This window comes from Ambystoma mexicanum, chromosome 6p (genome assembly GCF_040938575.1).
Source record: "Ambystoma mexicanum isolate Mex_15411 chromosome 6p, UKY_AmexF1_1, whole genome shotgun sequence".
In the NCBI taxonomy this organism is placed as follows: Eukaryota; Metazoa; Chordata; class Amphibia; order Caudata; family Ambystomatidae; genus Ambystoma; species Ambystoma mexicanum.
The window spans coordinates 907698123-907725119 of NC_090935.1; the positions used below are offsets into that span (position 1 = coordinate 907698123).

The window sequence follows — 26997 nt, forward strand, 5'->3', positions numbered from 1 at the left end:
AGGAGGAGACACAGCGTTACAAGAATAAGCAACTGACCCATTTGATTACAGTATATCATTACTACTATGCCATATTCGAGAGTTCCTGCACCTATGTATAGCAGGGTCTTAAAAACCCATCAGGTCTCAACACATGGTCAGCACAGCATTCAAGCATATCTCTGCCAACACCCAGTCCAGTGTACTATGAGCCGTCGGTCCAAGTCTTACCCCTCTCGGGACTTAGGAAGAGATTGCACAAAAGTAATAGCTTCAGATGGGCTCATGAATAAGTGAGTATTTTCCCCATGAATCACTTGTAACTTCAACAGATATAGCATTGCATAATGCAGTCCACTCTCTCTCAGCAGTCTCTTGGCGGCCAAAAAGGACAGCCAGGCCTTCTGGACGGACTGAGTGAAGTCCTGATAAAACAAGACTCTTAAATCACCTGGTTCACGTGCCCTACGCGGAATAGTGTCCCGGTCACAGTAGTTTAGTAGGTGGGCTATAACTGGCCGGGCGTTCTGCCCCAGTCTGGGTTTTTGAGTAGAGATCCGATGTGCTCTCTCCACCAGGAACTGGGGCAATAGCGGCAGATCTTTCAGCACCTCCCTAATGAATGCTTTCCATAAATGTCTGCATACTTTGTGCCGGAATTGTCTCCGGGATCCCGACAACTCCAATATTATTGCACCTAGATCTCACCTCCAGGTCTTCGTTTTTGTCTCGGATGTCTCTTACCTCAGCCTGTAATCCTCGAATAGAGTCACCTCGCTACTTGTGTCTTCCAGGATCCCCACCCTGTGCTACACTTCACGGGTACGGCTGCTCTCCTTTTCGATCCAATCTTTCATGTAATCCATCTTGTCCTCCACTGCATCCCGCTTGGTATTCACAGAGGCGAATCCACTCTTCATTTATGCCAGCAATAAGCTTGGCTCTGACGGTGGTCCAGTGCCCCCCTGTTAGGGAGAATTCTCTGTAAAGGCTAATTTCCCAAACCTAGTGAGTCCCCCAGCAGCTTTGCTGGATTTTTGGGGTTTCATTTTTTCTCCTGCTAAGAGTGAGACTCTTTTTCTCCCACTCTTAGGCATGAGTTGAGAATGTCCTTTGACTTTGTAATGTGTTTTATGGGCTATGGGGTCTTTTACTCCATAGGGCTTCATGTGTTGTTGGTAATTGTGTTACACAGCACCCTCAGTGCAGTAACACATGAGTGTCATAGTGACCCCCAAACATAGACTCCATACCCTGGGACTGACTACTGTCTCCCAGGGCATGTAAAGTCACCACCTACTTTACTAGTCTTAAATTGTGAACAGAACTAGTAAAAACCATCATATTGTGGAAGTACTGGTAGGGGTAACTCGATTGCTCCTGGGTCTGTTTTTCAAGGGGACACTGTCCAGTCCCCCCTTGTCGAGTTTCTGGCTGGTGGTAGTGGTTACCACACAAAATATTCCACCGGAATATTTCCTATGGGATTTTCCCATTCATTTTAAACGCACCACTTTTTTGGTGCAATGTTAAAGATACCGCTGGGTTATTTATTTAATATTTATTCCCCGGTTGGGTCCTTTTGCCAGGACTCGGTTTTAAAATGGCGTTTGTGTTCGCCTCTGTAACTTCAACCCAAGTCGAGCCCTTTGTTCCACTTTTGGCGGGCTTCTGCACAGAAGCCTCCAAAAGTGGTGCCACTCTGTCTGGGTCTACAGGATGTGTGGGAGGGGGGAATAGGCACCCTGGACTGAGTTGCCTCGGCAACTCAAGTCGCACTCTTTTGTGATTGGCCCAGTGGTGAGCCGCCCGGCTCACCACTTAGTATGTTTGAGTGACAGCTAGGACTGATGAATGCGGGTTTTCTGCATAAAAGCAGGGCTTTGGGGACTGGAACTTCAGAAGTCGCCACAGAACCTAAAGAATCCGAAGAGGGAGAAGCTGAGCCGACCTGCAACGACGACACCACCGGTGGAGCCCTGCTGAACCAAACTCACCACTTCCCAACAATAGAGAAGATCTTCTTCCAGGAGAGTCTTCTTCCTTTAAGCTGGTGGGGTTAACCAGTTCGCCTTTTTTCGCCTTCCTGGATCGTCTCGTGGTCGAATCGCCTGTGCCAAGCACCCCGGCGGCCGGATAGCCACGCTTCACCACTACCACGAATAAAAGGGTAGGACCTTTTAACCGGGAAACTCTGCGGCTGGTTTCTTCCCTGGCAATGCAACGACCTCCAGCTTTCCTCCATGTCGAGATCTTCTCTTCTCCTAGGCGAAGCACTGACTTGCACCCGCTGCCAGGAACAACTGCCCCCGCTGGAGCTTTCTCACCATTTCAGGTACTGTGTACCGCCTGGTCTCCCTTGCAACAGACTGTTCAAGGTGTTCCGTAAATCCTTGACTCTATATCCTGGGGTGACCTCGGACCGGTTAACTAACTTTTCTGAACTGGTCCAACTCCTTTTTGAACTATCTGCAAAGACTTTTAAAGTGTACTTCAACTGTGTGATCTTAGGCACATTCCGCCTTGCTCTCTCCAAGAGTAGGCCTGGCCTATGAACTTTTTGCTCTACAGTAGACCCTGCCTTTCTTGACTTGCTGTGGTTCTTTAAAAGTGTTGGTATTGTGTGTTTTCCTATTTCTGCCTTTTCTCTCCCTTTTTAAAACTGAATTATTGTAGTGCCATCTAAGGTTACACGCTCACCTATGTTTTGCAAATAAGTGGTGTCTTAACTTAGACTTGTCGAATAATTTAATCAGGGAGGTGTATATATTTCTAGTGACTGTGATTGAACTTGCTTGACATATTAGTGCCAGTGTATTTTTACAAGTGTGTTCTTAAATAAATAATTATATACTTTTATACCAAAGCTCTGGTCAGTGTTTGCTTGTGCTACTGTATTTTTGTACCTAATGCGTATACTATACATACTGCCTAACTCTTCTTGAAAGAAGTCTGACTGCTTAGCCACAGCTACCAGGTAAATCTGGGTGGTGCAGACTGCTACCAATTGGGTTTACTGCTAACACCTGTAGTCTTAAACTTTTTGCAGTGGTCCCTAACGGAACTGCACAGGTTTCTGCCTAACACCCCCCCACAGCCAGACCCCTCCAGAGCAAATGGCAACCCCAATCCCTTTCCACTCTGCCCTGGGGTACCCATTGTGCCTGCTGTAACGCTCACCTGACTCCCACGGGGGCGCTGGCCTGGTTCGCGCTGCTGTGACCTCGTCTAAGGTGATGCGCAGGGTTCGGAAGACGGACTGGACCGGGCCCCAGATCTGGCTTGTCTGACTCGCAGGAGTATCCTTCTGTAGGTGAGAATAGGGGGTTAACTGTCTGCGGGGTAATGCAATCGGCCTCCCACTTACCCCTCTCACCCTCCTCAAAACCCTTCTGTGCTTCCCCGTAGCGTCTCACCTTAGGGTCTGGAAGGACGAGCTCTCCATCCTGCTTCTGATGCAGGGGCGCGTTGGTATCCAGTTACGTCACTGGATTTTCGGATGGGTGAGAACCAAACTTGCTTGGCTTCCAGGTAAGTTTTTCTATAAGTGGTTCCCCTTGTGTCCATGCATTAATGTTCTAATGCTAGTGTCTTTTTCCCCATAGGGGCCGGGGTACGGAATGCCGGGGAACAAGCACCGACCCGAGGTGAGCGGTGAAATCCTTGTGGAAATCAGGTAAGTCTTTAATGAGTGTTTTGGTAATGTCTTTTCATTCACTCATTAACGCTGATGTCTTTTTCCCCTTAGGGGCCAGGGTCTGAAAATTCCTGGATGCGGCGCGGACCCGAAATGAAAAGGGAATGACCCAACAGGAAAGTCTTGACATGGAGTTTTAGCTTCCCTTTTCCCTTCTTTCTCTCACCTTTGTTCTTGTCTTTTTCTCCCTAGGCGCGGGGGCGCGACTGCGAATCCAGATGGTCGCTGCTGAACATGGAGGCGCCCTGTAAAGGTGAGTAGAATGCGGCGCTGCAGCGATCGATGCGATGAGCTTTTAAAAATAAATGTCTTCCTTTTCAGGATTGTCGGCGAAATGTCTCTGGGATGCAGATTTAGCAGGTGAGGCCTTTTCCTTCTTCTGTTCTCTTGTTCCCTTCCTTTGCAGGTGATTCAGGATGCTGGCAGGTGTGGCAGAAGTCAAGATGCAGGAGCAGACACGGTGAGCGTCCAGCTGCTAGATGCAGAACAACGCGAAGCACGTGTGGCTGATCGGGTGTGGTTTAAATAGCCTTGGAAGAAGTTCCTAGAATGTGTCCTTCCTCCAATCAGGTATGTATCCTTCCCCGACCACGCCCGGGTGGTAAATGAGTCCCACAGGTAAAGTAGTTCCTTTCAGGCCTCAAGGAGGCCGGGGTTCTGCAGCATGGTCTGCATCAGGTAAGTGCACCCAAACACTTTCATAATGAGCCTGGCGCCTATGGCGCCAGGACTGACGTTTTCTATGAGCCTGGCGCCATAGGCGCCAGGACGATGTCCAAAGGGCCCCTATAAGGGGTAGTTGGGAACTTTCCCCGGGGACTTGATGTCCGCTTTCGGGGACGCAGGGCCTGAGCCGGCTCCCCGGGAGCGGGCATCGTGACACCTGCACACTGCGCCAGACCTCATTTTTGTGTGAAAGGCAGACGGCCCGGCTTCTAGTTGCCTTTAGCCATCAACACACAGCCCCCTCCACCACACAGGCCCAGGGTGGCGCACCTCACTAGCCCCCTTGCATATGTGGCACACCCACAGTCTCAGAAATCTTCTGCTGGCCACGTGAGCACAATCCATCAAGGAGGGATCTAGCAGGTAGTCATAGCAGCAGGTACACCTGCAAGCCAGGAGTGTACTGTCCATCACTTGGTGGCCTCCAAATGGCCTAGTACCGCAGCGGGCGATGTTGCAGTCTCCACCACGCTTCTCTGTCAGGGCTGACCCTCCTGTTACACCATGTAGCCGGTGGTCGAAGCCGTGTGCCACGCCATCACCAGGCGTGCGTTCACATCACACTTTCCGCACTCTCACCCTTCACCCAGCCCCACATAGGCAGGGGACGGGATTCCTCCAACAAGGTTAGCCACGAGTATGGGCAGCGAGGGGAACCCAGCAGCATATACAGGGTTCAGTTCTCCATGCACCACCCCACACTGTCTAACATCCGCTGCTACTCATTCATTGCCAGTACACTATAGGCCTGGTAGGCAAAGCCCGCGCCCCCACTCATCAAGGCAGCAGACAAAGTGAGGTGGCCGCAACGGGCACATTATGTAAAGGCAGTGCCCCACTTACAGGGGGACTGACCAAGGTGGACTGCCCCCCGCCATTCCCGCCCATCTCCAGGGACCTTACCAGTGCGTATTCAGGTCTGCCAGCGTTGTAGTCCGCCCACCCCCTCAGGCTTCCAATGTTATGGCACACCCGTCAGGCCCCTCTGCCTCTGGGCCGACCTCCAGGAGCCTCGGAGGGCGCTCCTCCTTCGCGTTGAGGGCGCACCTCCCTCGAGTCATGGACCCAACTTCTGTCCCTCGCAGCTGCTCTCACCTTCTCTTTGGCGCCGTGGGGGGGGGGGGAGGAGGGCACCCGCCCGCCACCAGACCGGCAGCCGGCACCATTCTTCACCGGCTCCAGGACACAGCATATGCAGCAGCAAGTCGGTGGGGGGAGGGATCCACCCCAGCCACCAATTCTCAGTGGGGCCTTGGTCCCACGGGCCCAGAGTCGAGCAGCCGGCTCACAACCCCTTCCGACACCTGATCAGTTGGATGGAACTCCCAGCATCAGGCTCAGACAAGTGGTGGCCTCCTCCTCCTCGGCAGCGCTCCCGGAGATCAAAGGAGAGCGGCCATCTTGCCGCCAGCTTGCGAACGCCCCAAACAAAATATTTCTGAAGATAGAAACCAAGAACGGGGTTTAATTTCAATTGCCTATCCTAACCCTTATTTTGTAAATTTAACAATTTACATTAACTTGAAATTCTCTACAACTGAAGGGCAGTATGGCATTGTCTCAACTAACTAATGTTGCAATCCAGGCAGGGCTGATAATGCTGGTCCTTAAAGTGAGCCCTCTTTTGAAATACATTAAACTATAGAAATGATTCGGACAGGCAAAGGTCAAATCCTTGTTTTGCTAAAAATGTTGATCAAATGAAGATCTCTTTAGAAGGGCATTGCAATTCATTCTATGTGGGTTGGGAAAGCACATCAAAATGTCACTTAAATATGGGTGGCATAAAAAAATGTCTTACTAGCTGGGGTACCCGCATTGCCCGTGTCCTGATTGAGTGGTGTCTCATGTGCCCTGGAGGATGTTGCTCTTGTTGGCAAGTTTTGCTTCAGTGTGCTCTGGTTTATCATGTGCCCTGGAGGAGATTGCTCTTGTCCTCATGTCAGCAAGTCTTGCTTCAGTTTGCTCTGGCATCTCATTTGCCCTGGAGAAAGTTGCACTTGTCCTCTGGTCGGCAAGTCGTGCTGCTGTTTCTTGTTGTGTTCCAGAAGCTTGTGTTATTGATTTTCGCTTTGCATCAGATGGAGCTTTTCCAAGTGATGTTTGTTTTTTGTGCGGCATGTTTCAGTCACTCAATGGCTTCAGCAGATTGGAGAAAATGCCCAAGAAAGATTGATTGTGCTCTCTTATCGTGAATGAACTTAAGTAAACTGTAACCTTGCCATTTCCCATATTTGGAGTGGCGTGATAAATGCACATTTTTTTTCCTCCTTTTAAAAATGCTTTAATGAACACTTTCAAACAGTATACAGTAGTACATTTCAAAGGAATAACCAATAAATCGCACATTTTGCTTCAGACACATTTCCAAATTTTGCCTCCTAGTATCTACTGTAGTGAATTGGGATGAGCATCAGTAAAGCAGGGTGTCTACACAGTACATTTTTGCATCCAAACAGACTATCTTGCCCCAGACAAATGAGGAATCCAAGCAAAATCTGGAAGCAGTGGGTTAGACAGTATGGATTTGTATAGCCAAACGCACATACACACACATACATACATACATACATACATACATACATACATACAAACATTCCGCTTTATATATAAAGATTTTCTTGGTTGCAGTTTGATGAGGCAGGTGCGTTAAGATGTTGCAATAACCAACGGTTGGAGAAGTAGCACAGAGTCAGAGAATATGATGTTTGAGGTGCTGCCACTCCTCAAAAGCTTAACTAAGGCATTTTGAGGCCAAAGGCCTGGACTAAATATTGGCCACACATTGGGATAGTTACTCTACTTTAAATCTAGCACATTTCTCTTTAAACAAAGTACATTACTTACCAGCATCACAGCTGTGACAGATATTAAAAAGAAGGTGCATAACCAATTCCAGATCTACTTTCTCATCATCAAAACTGTGATGATAAGCTTTCAGGATGTCCCGGTCTTCTGCACTTAAATTGCTTCCATCTGATTGCACAAGGGTACTTTCATCTAGATTTCCAAACTCCAGTGAGGCACTGAAATCAAAAAGAAAATAAATACAATGTAAAAGAAGCAGATCAGTTGGCTCGCCAAGGCATCAGAAAGGCATCTACAGACTGTATAAATAACCTTCCTCCTCTCACTGGATATAAAACAAAACGCATTACTTACCATACTAATTCAACATGTATCAAATTAACTTTTGCTGTCAGCTAATTGCTAGGACCAGAAAGCATAAAGGTTTATGCAAGACCCCTAGGCAGTGGATGTTAAATGTTCCCTATCCCCCCCAATCCTCCTCCACACCTTTGTGCATCAGTCTGCAACACCTTCAGATCTATACAATAGAGTATCATCTACTTATAACCATCAGAGCAAAGCTGTGGACCAAGAAAGGGTGGTGGTAATGATCTTGAGCTTCACATAGACAACAATAAAACTGTTCAGGCACTTGTAATGCCAAAAATTACATTAAATACATTTTAAATCACACCACATGGCCTAAATTGTAGTTGTTCAATGAATATTTCATTTTGTCTCTTAAAAATAATCATGTTGCAAATAATTCCAGTCATGAAAAAAGTTAAAAAGTCAATTGTTTGAGAATGGTTTTTAGCTTTAGCAGCCCTACATATCAGATGTTAATATTTTTAAACAACATGTTTCAGGCTCAATACATTTCATTATGCGCAACAGCCAGAAAAAAAAACACAATTTAATAATCCTCTTAGTAATATACTTGAACTGCAGTAGAGGATAATCGCAGTAAATAAACTGGAAACAACTTGCAATGGCCTGCACAATCCCTTGCAACTACAACATGATGACACCATAGAAAAAAAAGAAGCAGTAGGAAAGTCTACCTTTTAACAGGGACTAGCGTAATGCATCATTACCAGCTGCAGCACTTCAATTAGCCAAGGAAAAAAACTATTTTGGATACCTGAGATATCAAAAATATTAAAGTGTTTTAAAACATTAAGATGGTGGAAAATTACTGAAAGAACGGAAAATCAATCTTTTCATTTAATCTGAATGGTTCAAAATACAATTTATGAAACCAATATGGTCAATTGCCTCCTCTACGGTATTTTGCTACCTTCCCCACTATCGAACAGTGTAATTGCATCCCTGTCTGTTCGCTACTGATTCACAGATGTACAGGTTGTCAGCATAACTGTTCTTGCTCTCGCTAGATATAAAGAAAGACCCATATTGGAGAACTATTGCTCTCCAGTATGAGTCTGGCATGGATTCACATGCTCATGATTATTACCCGTCGTCAGGCTGGGAATCCTCGGTAAAAGAAAAAACAGTTTCACTTATAAAATGTACTTCTCCTTTAAACCAATCACTGTCCTCTGGGTCATACTGCCCCCATCCAATGATAGCCCTCTCCATAAGCCCCTGCTCTGGCAGCCATCTTCAGATTTGGTAAGCACCTTAAGTGGCAGTATGACCAAGAAGAGCCGCAGATGGGTCGGAGGGAGGGTTTGAATGTGAATCCATGACAGACCCATGTTGGAGAACAATAGTGGAGGTAAGCAACTTGTTCCTTCTCCAGCATGGGGTCTGCCATGTATTCAAATGCTCATGAATAACGACTACATAACAGTACAACATTACACAACCACGGGAGGTGGCAAGGCTCAACAGAAGCAGTTAACTCTTACCTCTGGAACAAACTCACCTCAAGCGAACAGGTTGCGCAGCACTGCTTGGCCGACTCTGAACTCCTCCCCGGAATCCCTGTAGACGCAGTAGAACTTTGTGAAGGTGTGCGTGGACCTCCACGTAGCAGCCCTGCAGATGTCCAACAGGGGTACACCAGACAGGAACGCCATCGTCGCAGCGTTCGCTCTGGTGGTGTGGGCTCTCAGACGGCCGGGCAGCGGTTGGTTCATAAACCAATGACAGTGCATGATGCAGCCGGAGAGCCACCTTGAAATGTAAGTGTAGGAGAAGGCCTTCCCATGGTTCACAGGACCAAAGTTTATGAACAGTTGTGAAGTCTTCCGAAAACTCTTGATGCGTGACACGTACAACTTCAGGGCACGAGCAACGTCCAGCGAGTGCAAAGTCCTTTCAGCCGGCGATGAAGGCTTTGGTAAAAAACAGGCATCACCAAAGGCTCGTTGAGGTGGAATTCCGACATAACCTTTGGCATAAAAGAGTGGTGCATCTGCAGCACCACCCTCAAATCGTGGAAAGTCAGGTATGGTTGCTTGCAGGATAGGCTGAAACGAAAAAGTGCTCAGTGAAACATTCACTGAGACTGGAGATGCCTATTATGTAGTAAATACTAATTAAAAAAATGTTCAATCGTTGAATTTTGTAGAGTTCAATTGTCAAAAGAAAACCAGTAGTCCTTTGAGTATATTGTAGTCTAATATTCTTCTTTTTAATTGTCAATTAGGTCTAATCCATACACCATAGTAGAGAAATGTATAGTCATCCTGATAAATCATAACTGTATTTTAGAGAATACAACGTCATTTCCACTTATTTTTACTCTTTGCTGTGCTATGGCGTTAAATCTGCCTCACACTCATCTGTATATATATCCCGATTTAAAAAAAAACATGCCATTATTCAAAAACCCTAATCTTGACAACATATATGTATACTTCTTTACCATCACCACTGTATGAATAAAAGTTAACTTGACTGTTGTCGAATCATAATACTGTCAATAGATCATGAACGTGTTTGTGATTCAAGGCAAAAGTATACAAAGGCATCAAATCCTAGTGTAGGTTCAAAAATAAAAAAAGGGGAGAACTTTAGAATACGTGGATATGAGTATATGTGTTCATCTAGTTACAGCGTGCTCATCCATTTGTTTAGAAAATAACTGAGTTTATAATCTTACCAATAGATAATTACAGTGTAAGTATATTTAGCCGTTGTTTGATCGATGCAGTTGCCCTACGTTTGTAGCCGGAACACCTAACGGGACAGAGATAGTCATTTGCTTACATGTGTTGCGTGAAAGAATGAAATATAGAAAAGTTGGTGTGGTCCGCGTAGGAGAAATGTTGCGGACGACCTGTGGATGTTACTTGCAGGGCTGGTGATAGTTCTGGGGGTCCCGGCGTGTCTGTGCCGCATGGAACGCGGCCAATGCCATGGAAACAGACACACCGGGTCGACCCGAGGGAATGTACCCAACAACGTCACCACGCAAATGCATGATGACGTAGAATATGGAAGTATTGTCAGCGCATTCGGGTGAATGATGAATCATGGGAATTGTAGTTTTAGAATGGATCTAGCCTACGTGTGTACGTTGGCTTATAATTATGGTTTAGTAACAGCCGTTAAATATACATGTAATTATTGGATTTGTAGTGGTTTTTAAGTTGGGTCTAACCTACACTTGAAAGCTTGCTTTTACACTGGCTTTAAACTAAAGAGGTGAATGAAACCCGTATTGGTTTGCTTAGTTCAGATTATTACATTTATTACGAAACCATAAGTGTAAGTCAAGGTAACATTTATTCATACAGTGGTGATGGTAAAGAAGTATACATATATTTTGTCAAGGTTAGGGTTATTGAATAATAGCATGTTTCTTTAAATAGGGCAATATATACAGATGAGTGTGAGGCAGATTTAATGCCACAGCACAGAAAAGAGTGAAAATAAGTGGAAATTACATTGTATTCTCAAATCTTTGACGATCTTTGCCCTTGAGGGGCGCTGAAATTCACCGACAACGGGTCCCCGATGTCGGCAGATGGAGAAAAGAGCATGCAGGTTTTTTGGAACAAAAATAGAACAATTTTCTGCCGAATATGCGAAAAAGTAGAAGTAGCTCGCAGAGCAAACTCGAGGACTCCCAACACTGAAGCGTGCAGTAAGAATCTGGAGATGGCTGCCAGAGGACGGGCTTAGGGAGAGGGCTGTCATTGGATGGGGGCAGTATGACCCAGAGGACAGTGATTGGTTTAAAGGAGAAATACAGTTTATAAGTGAAAGTGAAACTGTTTTTTCTTTTACCAACTACTGACCAAAATTACTGACGACGGGGAATATTCATGAGCATGTGAATCCATGCCAGACCTCATGCTGGAGAATAAAATAGATTTCAAACTTACTTATGTATATGCTGTCACCAAACAGCTTGGCACAGAAAGCATACCATTATATACAAACCCCTTAGCCAGAGGATATTACACTCCAGATATCAAAGTTTCCTGCTTGCCAGACACTTCTGTACACCTCAGTGTTTTGTTACTTTCTCCAGTTCCAAAAAGCATAATTGAACCTGTGTGTGTTGGTCTTCTACTTTATGATCCCAAACGTATGATTTTTAACTGTATATTTGATTAATGTTCAATAATTCTAGAGATCTGCCACATAGAGACTTTACCATAACAAAGGGAATAAGATAAATTGATAAATTGTAAAATCGTGTTTTGATTGGCTCTCCTGAAATAGGGTATGTCAGAGAGTAATATATCACATAGTAGGAAATCACATTTTTGCACACTGTTCAGCTTAGACAAACAAACTTACCACTTTTTAGTACTGCAAAATGTTGAGTCTTTATCCAAAGATTCTTCATAGATCAGATGTAACCAAAATGTCCACTTCATTTCTTATTTATTGATCTTTTATACATAACTAATGGTGGCTGCTTAAAGGTTGAAATATCTCTGATGTTCTGCAGTACTTACTGTTCAGAATGTGTGCATCATGCTTCACCGTTAATACTCTGTTACAAATGCAGTCACAAATGCATGTTTTCTACATTCGGTTTACTCTTAGAGATTTAAATGAATATATTTGGTCAATTGCTGATGCTTCCAATAGTGCCCTTGTAATACATTGCAGGAGATGTTTTCCTTTAATGAACTTTGTACACATGGTTGTGCTATTTCCTTGAAATGTTCAGTTGTAATAACTCTGCTTGGATGTCAAAATCAAGAAAAAAAGAGACTAGCTTTTCTATGCCTTGACAAAGGTAGCAACTAAAAGGTAAATTGTTAATTCACATACATGTTAAAAGATGAGTGCATCCTGTTCTTTAGGCTGTATATTGTATTGGTTTGTTGAGAGCATCAATACGTTTTTTGCCTCATGTTCTTTTAAACTACGCTATAAATTACAGGAGTTTATTTAGTTCATTACATCGTTTTTACTGAAATGTTTGAATGAATTGTATTTTGTATTTGCTTGATACATTGATTGATTGGACTTCTGTTCCCGTTACGTTGTTTAGGTGTCCTTTTTGACCGCAGGCACACTTATTCCCTTGCACACATTTACGCTCCGTGGATGCAACAGGAGACTTATTTTTCTGGGTTCACCTTGCGGTTGCACACTTTTAGCACCATTTTACATGTACCAGCAGGTTTAATTGACTTGAGACAGCGTAAAGCACTTCTGATTTTACCTGATCCCAAAGGTACTTGGAATTTTTGGCCGAACGCTAATGGGAAAATAAGTTTTAGAGAGGACTTGGCATCCAATAATGGCACTACATCTTGTGCTAGAACACTCATGCAGTACTAATCACTTGACTCCTGATTATAACATTAAATGGGCATTGTTGAATGCTAGATCAATTCCAGCGATTCATCGGCAATACATAATTCGAGGAGCAGAGTGGCGCTGCGGAAACTCCAGAATTCATACGAACAAGGGGGTACAAAACTGGCCAATTTTTAGGTATATTTTGTGGGTAGCCAACTACAATTTGTGGCCAAATGGCTGTCAGAGAACAAACACCGCAATCCAGGTTACTGAGAGCAGAAAGTGCCCTGTTCTTTCTGAATTAAGTTATATAGCTGCCCGATTCGTATAGGACAAATGAGCACCTCATGATACGCCTTGGGTGCAAAATATGGCACAGGGCACGCAAGTTGCTGGGGAACGCAGCACTGTATTCTCCGCAGATACCACTAGTGACGTTGGAAGGAGTAGATGAACAGGTGAGGCGGAACGTGAGAAGGAGCTGGAAACCCATGGGAGTAGCGACGGTGGGGGACGTACTAAAGGAAGGGAAGCCTAGGGATTTTGAAGAGTCGATGGTGGACACCAGGGTGCATCAAGGGCAGTACATCACGTACTCCCGACTTCTCAGGAGTCTAAAACGGAGATGGCGAGAGACCGAAACGTCCTTACAGCCGGACAAGTTTATAGAGTCATTTTACGATGTGTCGGAAGGAGGACATGAAGTCTTGCATTTATACAAACTATTAATGTCCAGGGTTGGGGGGTGGGGGGAGATGGAATAGACCAGGCAGAAATGAGAACCAGACCTGGGGGAACCAATGTCAGACGAGATGTGGAGCAGAGCTAGGGGGTATCACAAGAAGGTGTCTAGGAATGTGCAACTTCAACAGATTCAATTATATGTGACCCATAGAGCTTAGTTGTTCCTTGAACAAAGTAGACACCCCCACCGTATGTGGGGAAAGATTTAAGTTCAACCCTCTCACCAAAGAAGAAACAAGGAAGCTCCTCACCTCCCTTAGGCAGACAACCTGTTCAGAGAACATTCTGCCTCCGAAAATCGTCCTTGAAAACAGACATATTCGCACCCCTCTTTCGCAGAATTGTAAATGCTTCCTTTAGAGATAGGAAAGTACCAGCCTCAATCAAAGTAGTGACAGTTACACCATTAGTCAAAAAAACAGCACTCGACCAAGACCCAACCAATCTTCGGCCAATAACCAATTGCAATTTACTCCTGAAAATTCTAGACAAAGCAGCGACTTAACAATTGCAAACTTACGAGGACGAATGCAACCTGCTCCACACACAACAATCTGGCTTCAGAGGCTCACATACCACTGAGACTGCGTTATTCGACCTCCAGACTAGAATGCTGAACATCCTGGAAAAGGGCAACACTGGTATGCTGATACTTCTAGATTTATCAGCAGCTTTTGATCGCTAGATCATCATAAACTCCAGGAAGCACTGGATACATAAGGACATTGCTCTCAGAAAGCTATGGATTGGATTTCCTCCTTCCTTACGGACAGTAGCTCCAAAATACATTGGGGAGGGAAATGTTCTAATTCCGTAAGCATAAACTGTGGTGTGCCCCAAGGGGCCAGTTTATCCCCCCTTCTCTTCAATCTTTACCTCAGCTGCCTTTGAACCCTCCTTAACAACATTGGGGTTCTATTTACCAACTTTGCGGACAATACGTAGCTGATCGTAGAGCTAAGCAGATGCCTCAGCACAGATGGCTCTAAAGTTGCTACCATCTACAATGTAATCGAGGCATGGATAAAAGCAAATTGGCTCTGCTTGAACAGCAGCAAAACAGAGCTCATGATATTTGGATCCACCCAAGCCAGAGCAAAATTTAGCTCGGACTACGGCCAGTTCAGTATAAAAAACTCTAATATCTCGACCTCCGACAAAGTGAAAACTTTGGGGGTGTATTTAGAACCCGTCCCTCCGAGCGAATGCTCATGTAGCGTATCTACTAATAAAGAACTGCAGGTATTACCAAAGGCTACTAAGATACATAAGACCCGTCTTAAATGAAGAAAACAGTACCACCATCGCCAGAGCGATCATTCTCTAAGACTGGACTATGGAAACGCCTTGCTACTGGGAGCAAGCAAGGGTTGCACAGACCAGTGGCAGGTCATCCAGAATGACACGGTGAGAGCCATTAAAAACAAATCTACAAGGGACCATGTCACAGAAGACCAACAATCTATAAATTGGTTAGCAGTGGACGATCGCATTACATTCAAAGCAGTCTCAATCGTTCATCACTGCCTTTACGGCTCCGAGCCTGCCTACTTAAAGGAGCGAATATCCTTCTACGAACCAGGACGACCGCTGAGATCAATGGATCAAGGCTTAGCAAAGATCACCCGCGTGAAAAAAGCGAATGGACTAGGACAAACCTTCCCAGTCAAAGCACCTTCAATGTGTAACAAACTCCCGGTCATGTTCAGGCTAGAACCCAACTTTTTGATCTTTAAAAAGAAATTGAAAACACTTTTATTCAAATAATCTACCCAGTAACTTGACCTAGGCCAGGCGCTCTGTCTTGTCATGTATGTTGTCCTCTGTCTCTATGTTCGCGCCATGATGCCTGCGGGCTCCGGTGCTCTACAAATAAACAAATAATACTTGACCCCGAACAAAATAGCCAAGTTTCACCAAGCAGATCTAGTACATATGCTCTGGGCATGCGCTGAGAATGGTGAGATTCTGGAGAGAGGTAGCCCAAACAGTAGCGAAAGCAGAGATTACCCTGGATGTGAGTTCCCCCAAGGCTTGCCTGTTAGGTAGCTTCCCAAGTCCCAAGCGCCCAAGTCCCACGCGAGCTAAACATGTGAGTAAGCTCAAAGACTTTGCATATATCCTGCCGAAACGTAGAATTTGCGATGGGGTGGAAAGCACAAGCGAGACCGGTAGTACAAGTATGGAGGAGGGATCTGTTAAAATGGGACAACGTGGAAGCCTCGGTGTGGCAGAAAGTGGCAGGCAGGGACATGGAACAAGGGGACTGAGGGTTGGAGGCATGGAGACAATTGATCGCTGATCTGGCAGTCTCAGAACAGAGTACCCAAGACTTGGTAGAGATCACTGGACAAGATGAAACTGCAAATAAGTGAAGGGAAACAAGAAAGGCTTGAGGTAGAATGATCAGAGCAGTGTAGGCCTGGGATGGGTGAGGGGAGCTGTTGGGGGCAGGGGAAGTAATCATATAATTGAATGTGTAATGCTGGATGATTAACAGTCTGTAAATTATTATATAATTGTGTGTAGAAATCAATACAAATTGTTAAAAAATATTTATATATCATATGTCCAGTGTAAACAACACTTTGACCTTCAAGAAAAGGACAGATACCGATAGCAACAGTTGAGCCATTGGGTTAATCAACCAACAAATAAAGAAGCGACTCAAGAGCACCCTTTTCTGGAAAGAAAACGTTCAAGAAGCTACATGTATGAGAGGGTTGATAGTAGATTTTAATTAAAATGAGTAGGCGGCATACCAGAAAATGTGGGGAGAGGAATAATCATAGGGGAAATGTGGGACATAAGACATAGGAAAACCTGGAAAGGATCAATTTGTACACAACATACTGAAATGCAAGTTGAGATGGTATACAGTGAATATAACGAAAAAAAAAATAATGAATGACAATTTTAACGAAACAAAAATAACGAATAAATTGCTGTTTAAAAAAATATGTATATATATATATATATATATATATATATATATATATATTTATATATGTGGGGGGTAAAGAGTTCAATCATATGGGGAGGGGTTTGGGTTGGATTGTAAGCAAGGGGAAATGGAGTGTGGGGGGACACCACCCCAATAAATATATATTTTTTCGTTATTTTCTGTACGTAAAAATTTGATTTGTTATTTTTTTATATCACATGGAACCGTTGAGATATTTCAAAGGTGGTACCTAAACGCCTGATAGATTGCACACATTGGACCAAAGAGTAGGGCACTGATGTTGGAGAAAATGCAGGCAGAAAATGACAAACACATTATTGGGGTTTGCCCAAACCTCGAGACACTATACTTTGAAATAAGAAATGTAGTAAAATAGGCACAAAGGGTGGGATGTAATTTGGGGCCAGCTTTTGTCTTGCTTGGCATTCCGTCAGAACCAGAAGAAAGATAGGTTTGCACAAGGCCCTGATAACCAAACCAATTCTTTCACACAAACTGGGCGTTGTTACATTCTGAAGCAAACAAGAGGGTCCATTAGTTGGCCTCTTGAAAAAAGAGCTACGGAAATAATTGCCATGGAAAAGCGAACGCCCCACATGAGGGGAAATGTGCAACAATTTAACATTACATGTACCCCTCTGCTGCAATGCCTAAGCAGTCTACCTGGAAACATACCCCCCAACTCAGGAACCTACGGTTGATATTTGAGCGCACTGTGACTTAAAAGGGACAATGACCAACACTACAAATAACGTTTTCCTTTTTTTCTTTTTCTTCGGTTTCATGCATAGCACCTACCATTATAACGTGAAGCAGTTTAGTAGGACAGTAGTTGCGGGGAGAGAGATGGGAGGAGAAATGCCTCAGTTACTGGTTGCAATTGCTGAGGTTTATAATGAATATTGCTTTGAGATATGAATGATTGGATTTAATAAATGCCTAATAAAAAGATTTCTTTAAACAAATCTCTTGGGGAGGCCGCTAGGCGGCAGAGGCAAGATGGCACCCTGAAGGTCAAGCTCTGTCCCCTGCTCTGAGTTTTTCGTGGAGGCTGGTGGAGTTGTAGGACTGAAAGAGGGTCCCCGAGTGGGCGAACCTGCCCTTTTGCCAGGGGGGAGTGGGGAGGCGAGGATTTGGTGGCATCATCTCCGCATATGGGCTCCAAGAGGTAAAGGCAGCTGAGACCCTCTTTGCAGAGATGGAGAGCAGCGAGGCGGGATAAGACCTGGGCCGCAATCCTGCACTGTGCCTCTGAGGAGGCGACTGCTGGCCCCAATCACCAAAAAACCAGAGCGGGCAGGGAGGCGGGCCTCCGACATGGTGCCCTGTGAGCTGGGCGGCAAGCTCAGGCTGCGGGTGGAGGAACCTGAGGACCACGGCAGCCCCAGTGAAGCCGGGTAAGCGGACTGAAGCAGAAGATCGGGTGATAAACCCAGCAGAGCCAGAGGGCTCGGAGACTGCAGGAGCAGTGGGGAGGGCCCCACAGGGAATGGGAGCCAGCGGAGGTGGGCCCCCGCAAGAGGAGTTGAGGCTGGCGGTAGGCCACTGATTTCAGCCCGAGATAGAAGAGAGGAGCTCTGAACCTGGGAAGCACAGTGCTGGCACAGCGGCCCGTGTCACTACACACCCCATGGGAGGACTTGTAGGGGTAAGCAGTGCAGGGTTCTGGATGAAAAGGCTGCCTGGGAAATGACCTTGCAAGGCACAGGGACAGAGCATTGGAGGAGCGCAGATACTTGGGCTTGTGACCCAGAGGAGGCGGTTGCCCCTGTTGGCAGGTGAATTAGGCACATGCTCGCCCAGAGGTGTGGAGGGCGGAAGCCTAAAGGCTGGAGAGCATGTTGCTCGTGCTGTAATACTAAGACTGTGGTGGTGGCAATTTAAAAGCAGGTGAGGACTTTCTGTTCCCACCGTGGTCTGTTACAGACCACCATATAGCAGGGCAAGGGTGACCAGATGGCCTTGACCGTCTATGTGTCAGAGGAAGTTCTGAGGGGTGGTGCAAGGCAAGGTGGTGGTGGACAGCGGTGGAGCACAGCATTGTGGGCAGCACCCTTGGAGTAGAGGCGATGCAACTCCCCACCAGGCAGAGACAAGCTGGAGGGATTTGGATGGTGGCAGGCGTCGTAGGGCAGAAGGTGGAGCACCAAGCCCTTGGGGAGAGTCAGTCCAATGGTGGAGAAGATTAATCAGGTGGGGCACCCCCCATTGGCAATAGGAGGAGGTGAGATCGGAGTAGGACACGAACAAGTCTGAGGGTGGTGCAGCAGATCAAATCGAAGGGGACACACAGGTGGATGAGTTGGAGAGAAAATCTTGAGCAATATCGATACTGCGTCAGCGAGAAGATGGCTAAGGGGAACAGGGACCCCAACCCCTGCGTGTGTGAGATTGGCGCGATCAAACCTGACATTCAGGCAATCCTGGGGGAGATATGAGGAATGAGGCCAGCCATAGGGGCTACGGTACGGACCTCTCATCGAAGGTGAACACTCTGGAGGAGAGAGTGGAGGGAGTGGAAGCCAACCAGGCCTTGACAGGGATCCTGGAGGCGCAGACTGAGGCCGGTTTTGGGGAGTTGGAATGGCGGGAGAAGGAGTTGCGCCTCAAGGTAGAGGACATTGAAAACCGAGAGAGGTGCAATAACCTCAGTTTTTTTGGGCTACGAGAGGTCGAAGGGGAATCCCTAGCGGCCTGGAGCAGAAGGTTTTGTACATAATGGGAATGGTGCTGGGTTCCAAAGAAGGTGAACGAGTAACTTTGGACAGAGTGCACCATGCAGGGGGAGGGAACAGAGGGCCACACTCAGTCCTGGCATAGTTGCACTACTATGGTGACAAGGTGAGGATCCTCGAGAAGGCGCGCTGTATGGGCGATGTAGATTATGGAGACTCCAGAGTGGCCATCTTTCAGGATCTGTCAGACAGCAGACTAATGAGGCGCAAGAAGTGTTGGCCCCTCACAAGGTGACCTCAGGAGAAAGGAGTCAAGTAAAAGTGGGCTACCTGTTTGCGCTGATTTTCAGGTTGGGGGCGAAAGATATCACCTGGTCACAGAGGTTAAGCAGACGACTTGGTGGGTGCACAGGGCGGTACCTCACAGAAGGAGGAGGGTATGGCGCTGATCCCGGCAGGGACTGCGAGGCCCGCAGGCTGCAGGAGTAAAATCCAGTTGGCCAGGACATTTTGGAAGCTCAATATCCCATCACCCCAGCGGGATGACACATGATTGCCTTTGGAGGTGGGTAGGTCAATCATATGGTTGTTTCCTATAATGTTTGTAATTAACCCTCCCGTTGGGGGGCATTAGGACGGGGCAGGACTGGGGCAGAGGGGTACTGCGGGAATTGTGGAAAGGCTTGGAGGGGTAGGTAAAACAGCCAGGGCAGGGGCTGCAACCCTGTTGGTTCGACCAGGTGGTCCATGATGGGTAGGACACACGTTGGATGCCTCCGATGGAATGGGAACGGGTGGGCAATCACATGCAGGAGTCAACTTGAAGGCTGAATCGGGAAGGCCATCTAAAAATGCTAGTGGACAGGTTACGAAAGATACTGAAGGGCTATGGCTGAGATAAAGATGGCCACACTAAATGTAAAGGGGTGCACCCCGGAAGTGTCTGCAAGTGCTGTTGGGCTTCGGCTGCGGTAGACTCTTGCTGTTTGTCTGCAGTCTTTTTAGCAGAGCTGTGCGCCCGTCAGCAAGAGGAAGCACGGTCCTGAATTGTGCCGCAACACGAGGACTTTCAACTACGCTACATCTCAATGTGATCTTGACGTCCCCGATCCCGCCCTCCTCACACCTGACAGCCTATATTAAGGCACGGGTACGCACACCCACGCGCACACCCCGGAAGTGCCGGCAAGTGCTGTTGGGCTTCGGCTGCAGTAGACTCTTGCTGTTTGTCTGCCGTCTTTCAACAGAGCTGTGCTCCTGTCGGCAAGAGGACGCACTGTCCTGCATTGTGCAGCAACACAGAGGACTTTCACATACACTACATCTCAAGTAAATATCCCCATAGACTCGCATTATTGGCTACTATTTTTTGCGATAATGTGATCTTGACGTACCCGGAAGCGCCCTCCTCACACCTGACAGCCACCCCGGAAGTGCTTGCAAGTGCTGTTGGGCTGATAGGGTGTGAGGATGTGGGGACGTGAGCTGAGATTCAGTGTATATTTCACATTTTGTTTTTTTTTCTCTTGCTTGATGTGATTTCCTGTGTCTTGTTTAAGATCAGTTCAGTGTCCAACTAGTTAGACTTAAGCTTCAGCACATTCTATCTTCTTGAACATACTGGTATACTTCTATACGTGAGCTATTTTCTAACTTAATATGGCTTCCAGTTTACGAAGTGGCAAAATCTCTAAGAGCTTGTTGCCAGTTGCTAAATCATTAGATAAGGCCAGTTCACGTATTGGTGAAACACCTCAAGTAGGTGCAGGGGATTGTTTTCCCGCTATGGTTGATAGGGTGATGGAAAAAGATGGGGTGGCAGCAGATAAACTGGTCATGCCAGATAATGGAATTGGGGACAATACTGTGCATGACATGTCTTTTTCTTTCATGCATGCACACATTCTTGGGCAAACTGAAAAAGCAAATAAAAGAAAATCATTTTCAATTAAGGATATGTACAATGGTAATCATTCTATTCAACATAGTTTCTTAAGTATGCATGAACCCCCCCTCAGTTAGAGATTTTCCGCTTGAGGTGCCTATCATGAACATTGATGGGACTCTAGATTTTTCTATGATGGCCCCCGCTGTGCTGGTGGAATTAGGAAGACATACCAGACTCTCTTTGGGCCCCTCTACGCCAGGTTTGGGGTTTGGGGGTCGGAGGAGGGATTGATAATGTACATTTACATCATTTACAGAGACTTCCTAAAACAGAACCATTTGTTCCAGTGGGAGATAGTTTAGCCTCCCAAGAAGCCTTGGGATAGTGTAGCCAAGCTTCTGATGTCATTTTGAATAAATCAAATGGGGAGATAGAGTAGGATCCTAATATCTGCTCGAGTCCTGTAGATCAAAAACCTCCACCACTAACAACATATGAGGCATCTCACATTGCCTATTTGGGCTTGTCTTCTGTAGCCTAAGAAATGGACACTGTGGAACAACAATTTCCTGTAATCAGTCGTATATTGAACCTTTTGGATAAAGGGCATGAGTTGACTCATTTAGAAATCAGGACTCTTCAACAACTCAATATTGAAATGTCTACAAAGATTAGCAAGATGGAAGGTTTTCTATGTGGCAAAATGGAGTCTAAAAGTGATGTAGACAAAAATGTTGGGGAAGTTGTAAGTGGGCCACTAATGGGGAATGCGAATTCTCAAACTAATGAACTGTCAATCATTGCAAAGCATTCTTAGACTCAAGTGTCGGGGAACATTTCTATAATTGGACGACATTCCTATGCGCAATCTCTTTTGCCTTTGGCTCCTAAAGAGCATGTACTATATGAGGAGGAAAATGGCCCGCCGATTTTACTCAGTTCTAGGAGTGGCATGAATTTCATTAAACTGGAAAATATATTACATTTATCTTCCAATTTTTCACTTTTAGCCTCCCATATTGGTTTAAAGCTCAATGATTCTGAGAATGTTTATTTTTCAGAGATGCCTGATAGCCCTACTGTTCTTACAAACATCATTTAACAGCAAGAGGGTGACGTTTTGCAGGATGTGGCCCTAACTACTTTGAGTGCGAATGTAAATGCCAATACTTGTCCAGAGGGGGCTGCTGCGGGGGGCTTTCTCTCGCGCAACAAAGGCGTTTACACATGAGGGCCATTAACAGAAGGGCAAAGAACAAACTTATGTCCAAACAGAAGGGGACAAAAAATCTTGTCTCACCAATTGATATCTCTAATACTGATGGTGTTACAAGCAGCAAGAGCAATGAGTATGCAGCAGAGGATCCGATTCTTGATTTGACGCAGTTGAACGCAGAGGGTAGACAGGTGCTTCAAATATCTGAAACCCTCTCTAAACCCTCAGAAGTCAATGTACCAGTCTTTAAAGTTGCCACTAACAAAAAAAAAAAAAAAAAAGAAAACAATGTGATGTTAGATGGCAACAATGATGTAGTAAACGAGGAAAGGTTTGAGGGTGATCAAAGTCAAATTGTACTTCCTTTTTCATCAGCAAGTGGAAACTTAGTTGTTAAAGAAATAAAGCAATTACAACTTTCGTCTTTCCATCCGATCATTATCAACAATATGCGAGCAGACAAGGCAAGTAGTGCGATAGCACCAGGAGTGGTTAGTAATCAGAATGCCATCATGTCTGGTAAGCACCCTCCTAGTACTGAGGCGAGAATGGTGTACGGTCGACCGAACCCTTTACAGGAAGGTAGGTCCAGTGATGCTGCCTTTTTAGGCAGGAAGGCGGACAGTGATAAGAGTGCCTTCTCCTTCTTGCCAAAATGTAATTAGTGACCCAAATAAAACAGTAGAAGAACAGAGGGAGGATTGGCATGACAGGTTGTTAACGGGAGATAATACTTCTTCCATTATGGGTTGGATTAGTAATCCCGCAATTAACGGGCAAGCTCGTCTCAATCGCGCCTTTATTTTTAAAACATTTAACCGCATTCTGATGCTAAGATTACTTAATTCCTTTGATTTGGAGTGGGTGAAACTGGCCTATGATAACAACTTTAGAATGATCTGTCAGGTAAATTCTTTAATTGTCTTAAAACAAATTTGGGACTACCGAGCGGACTTAGAATTATTAGGAATTCATATGGTTCTTTTTGAAAAAGGAGGATCAGGCATATCCGTTTTTAGATTATGAATGAATATGAATTGCCTAGAGAGCCCTGTGTCTCAAGGAAGCCTGCGGTTACTACATCATCTAACGCCTTGCAGCCTGAGTTCACAGCACAATTGTCTGCCATTGCTTCCAATACTAAAGATTGGGCATGGGTGAGCAATCTGCTAAAAACCATACTGGAGGTACAGCCCCAACAGGTGAACTCTTAGCTATACAAGGATCAGAATTCATAGTTGGAATGTGTGTGGTTTTAAAAACATCTTTGCATGTCTGAATTCGCAGATTATATTTGCTATGCCTTTCATCACATTTCTGCAAGAAACTATGCATTTGAACGGCATGCAGGAGGATGGATACACCTCATTTTATTTCATTTCTTGGCTAAAAAACCAGGTTTGGGGCGTCCCAGTTACGGACTTGCAATTTTGATTAACAACAATTTGAACATGCAGGCTAACCTAATTCATGCTTCTGAAGAGGCGATTCTAGCCATTTGTATATATTACAATCATTCCGGTACCATGATAGATGTGTTAATGGATATACTTGATTCAATTTTAGAAAATGCTTTATTGCGTAATCCAAATTATAAGATTGTACTGGGAGGGGATTTGAACTCGTATTGTTCTATGGCACCCAAGGCCTCTATTACTCCACGAATTTCAAATACGATGGGCAAGTCGGACTCATTGGGCTGGCGATGGGTTCGTTACTTTCAACTTGGAATATGGCGTTGGTGGAATTTTGTCATAATGGTCCACATTATAGTTGGCATCAAGGGCGTGCCTGTTCTATGATTGACTTCTTTTTTATTTCAGCAAGTCTTTCAAACGGTTAACAAAAATGTCATGTTATCGATATTGGGTATAGTGATCATTGAATTATTCAATCTCTATCAATTTGACTAATATCAAGCTATGTGATCGGGTTCCGGGACTTGGTTTGGTGGAAATAGAGCGGCCATCTCACTCAGTTCATTTGAACAAGAAACTTTGTAATCGCTTGGTTTCCACACTTGGGTTTACTAAAAGATTTGATGAAAAGAAATGTTATTCGATGGAGGATATCGCGTGGCTAGCAACATATAATAATTATATTATCCGTGAGGAACTAGCGCGTGTGATAGGACATAAGCCTCGAGGTTGCCTGAAACATTCACATATTTATGCGGAAGAAAAAGCGCAATTGAAGCGACAAAAAAACAGAGACATTAAAGCTTTGAAAAATGTGCACTTGTCTGTTGAGAAGTTTATTGTATTAAAAAAGAGTTATGTTTTCCTATAGGAACGCATATACGGTATCTCATTATAAAGCTCACATTGCTGGTAATCAGGCAATGGTTAATCTTCTTTGTAAACATGATACCAAAGGTATATGGCATATGTTTAAGGAGTTATTTTCCAACTCTGAAATGCATGGCAACAGCTATATCAGCAGATACTTGGTCCAAATACATATCTAGAGCCAAATTCCAGATACATTTAATCATATTAGATATCAAATGATAAAATTAAAATCTGTACCAAGAATAGGTTGGACTACTGCTGATATAGTCTGGGCAATTGGGAAGCTGAATTACTCGAAGGCATCAGGGCAAGATGGCATCCCAGCTTGGGTGTTGAAGATGGATGCAACATTCTGGGCAGGTATTCTCAAATTAAAATATGAAAACATCCTGAATACCAGTATAATTCCTTGATCTTGGCAAACGTCATTGATTATTCCCATATTCAAGAAGGGCAATCCATCAAAGCCATCCAACTATCGTCCAATAGCTCTGATGGATACCTCATATAAGGTCTTTACGATTATGATCCGTAATGTTACTGAAATTTGCATTCTGGAACATGATTTGCTTTCTCAATATCAAACTGGTTTCAGAAAACATGGGTACAGCACTGAATGCTACGGTATTATCTCATGTGCTGGTCGGAGCCAAGACATTTTCTGAATGCCCAGGATACATGGCATCGTTGGACCTTAGATCTGCATTTGACTGTGTTATCCGCAACTTGTTGTGGTTGAAAATGGTCAAAATGGGGTTTTCAACATTCACAGTTCAACTGCTTCCCATGCTCCATCAAGATACCTGTTATAAAATGTGTATTAATCAATGTAAAGCAGGTGTGCAAACTTGCCTCTACTTTATTTAATGTATATCTATCTGACATAGATAGCATTTGGCAACATATAATCTCATTCCCTGTAAAAATAGGACATTTGCGGTTAAATTGGCTTGCATATGCCGACGACATTTTGTTATTTGACAGAACGCTGTTCGGTCTTCAGAACAAACTACAGGCCTTTTCCATGTTTTTTTTGGGTACCTGGTGTCAGGAGGAAGATGAATGATTTAGAATGATTACTATTTAAGCCTGACATGTTGCCAAATTTAATGACTTCGCGCATGATGGGATTCAGGTTTACGGCTGGCTCTTGGATGAAGAGGACCACGTCATCTGCATAGAGAGATATTAGTTTGTTTGGTCCGAGGGCGAGGCCTCTCTGGAGTTGACGGGAGCGGAGCCCTGATGCCAAAGGTTCTATTATTAGCGCAAATATCAAAGCTGAGAGTGGGCATCCCTGCCTGGTTCCCCGCTGCAGGTCTATTTTTTTGGACTTCGTGGTGCCTAGGATAATGGACGATCGCGGGCTGTTGTATAAAAGGGAGATTAGCCTGTTAAAGTATTCCCCTAAGCCCATTTGTCGGAGTACCGCAAAGAGATGGGGCCATTCGACAGAGTCGAAGGCCTTCTCTGCGTCTAGTAGTACCGCGATTGCTTAGCGTGAGGGTGCGAGTGCTTCAATAACCCCGAACAGTCTCCTGATACCAAATGTCATGTTGTTCCCGGGGACAGAGCCGGCCTGGTCACCCAGTACCAGTCCCGGCATTAGAAGAAACAGTCTAGCTGTTAGTATTTTTGCTAGTATCTTATTATCTAGATTGATTAGCGAGATTGGCCTATAGGAGGCACAGTCCTCAGGGGGGTTTACCTGTCTTGTGTAACAGAATAGCGTTGACCTCCAGAAGGGTCAGTGGAAAGATCCTGCGCTCTAGCGCTTCCTCGTATACACGCAGGAGGAGTGGGGCCACAGATGCTGCAAAAAATGTATAAAATTCGCCGGTTAAGCGATCTGGGCCCAGGGCTTTGGTGTTGGGTAGGCATTTAATGACTAGCAGAATTTCTTCCACAGAAATGGGTTGGTTTAGTGGTTCACGAAAGCTCTCTCTCCACCCAGTAGAGTTCAGTATCATTTAGGTAACCTTGTAGGGTCTCGGGATCCGCAGTATATTTGGAGCCATATAGTTCCTGATAGAAGGAGCGGAATGCATCAACAATGTCTTCCTTTGTATGTACCAATGTACCTTGGACACTGCGCACTCTTTCAACTCTGGTGGGTTTCCTATCTGCGGCTATTAGTCGCACCTGCAGAGCTCTGGGTTTCTGGCCCTCGCCGTATTGGCAGATTTGGTGTCTGTGGCCCAGGAATTTCAGCTCACGCTCCGCCAGATTTCTGAACTTGAGAAGTTCTTCTTTGAGTTCTGCTTGGATGTTTGGATTCTCTGAGCTGCAGCGTGCGAGTTCCAGGCTTTTTAGGTGATCCTCGCTTACGGCCAGTTCACGTCTG

At 45.1% G+C, this 26997-nt stretch overlaps 1 protein-coding gene across 4 annotated transcripts in view; it reads right to left on the minus strand.

The window, feature by feature from the left end:
- YTHDC2 (YTH N6-methyladenosine RNA binding protein C2) overlaps positions 1–26997 on the minus strand; it is a 2707399-nt gene that overhangs the window by 1260614 nt on the left and 1419788 nt on the right. For all 4 annotated transcript variants that reach the window (XM_069625524.1, XM_069625523.1, XM_069625522.1 and 1 more), the window contains exon 14: positions 7250–7428. In XM_069625524.1, coding sequence (XP_069481625.1) covers positions 7250–7428 — 179 coding nt within the window. The remainder of the gene's footprint in view (positions 1–7249; positions 7429–26997) is intronic.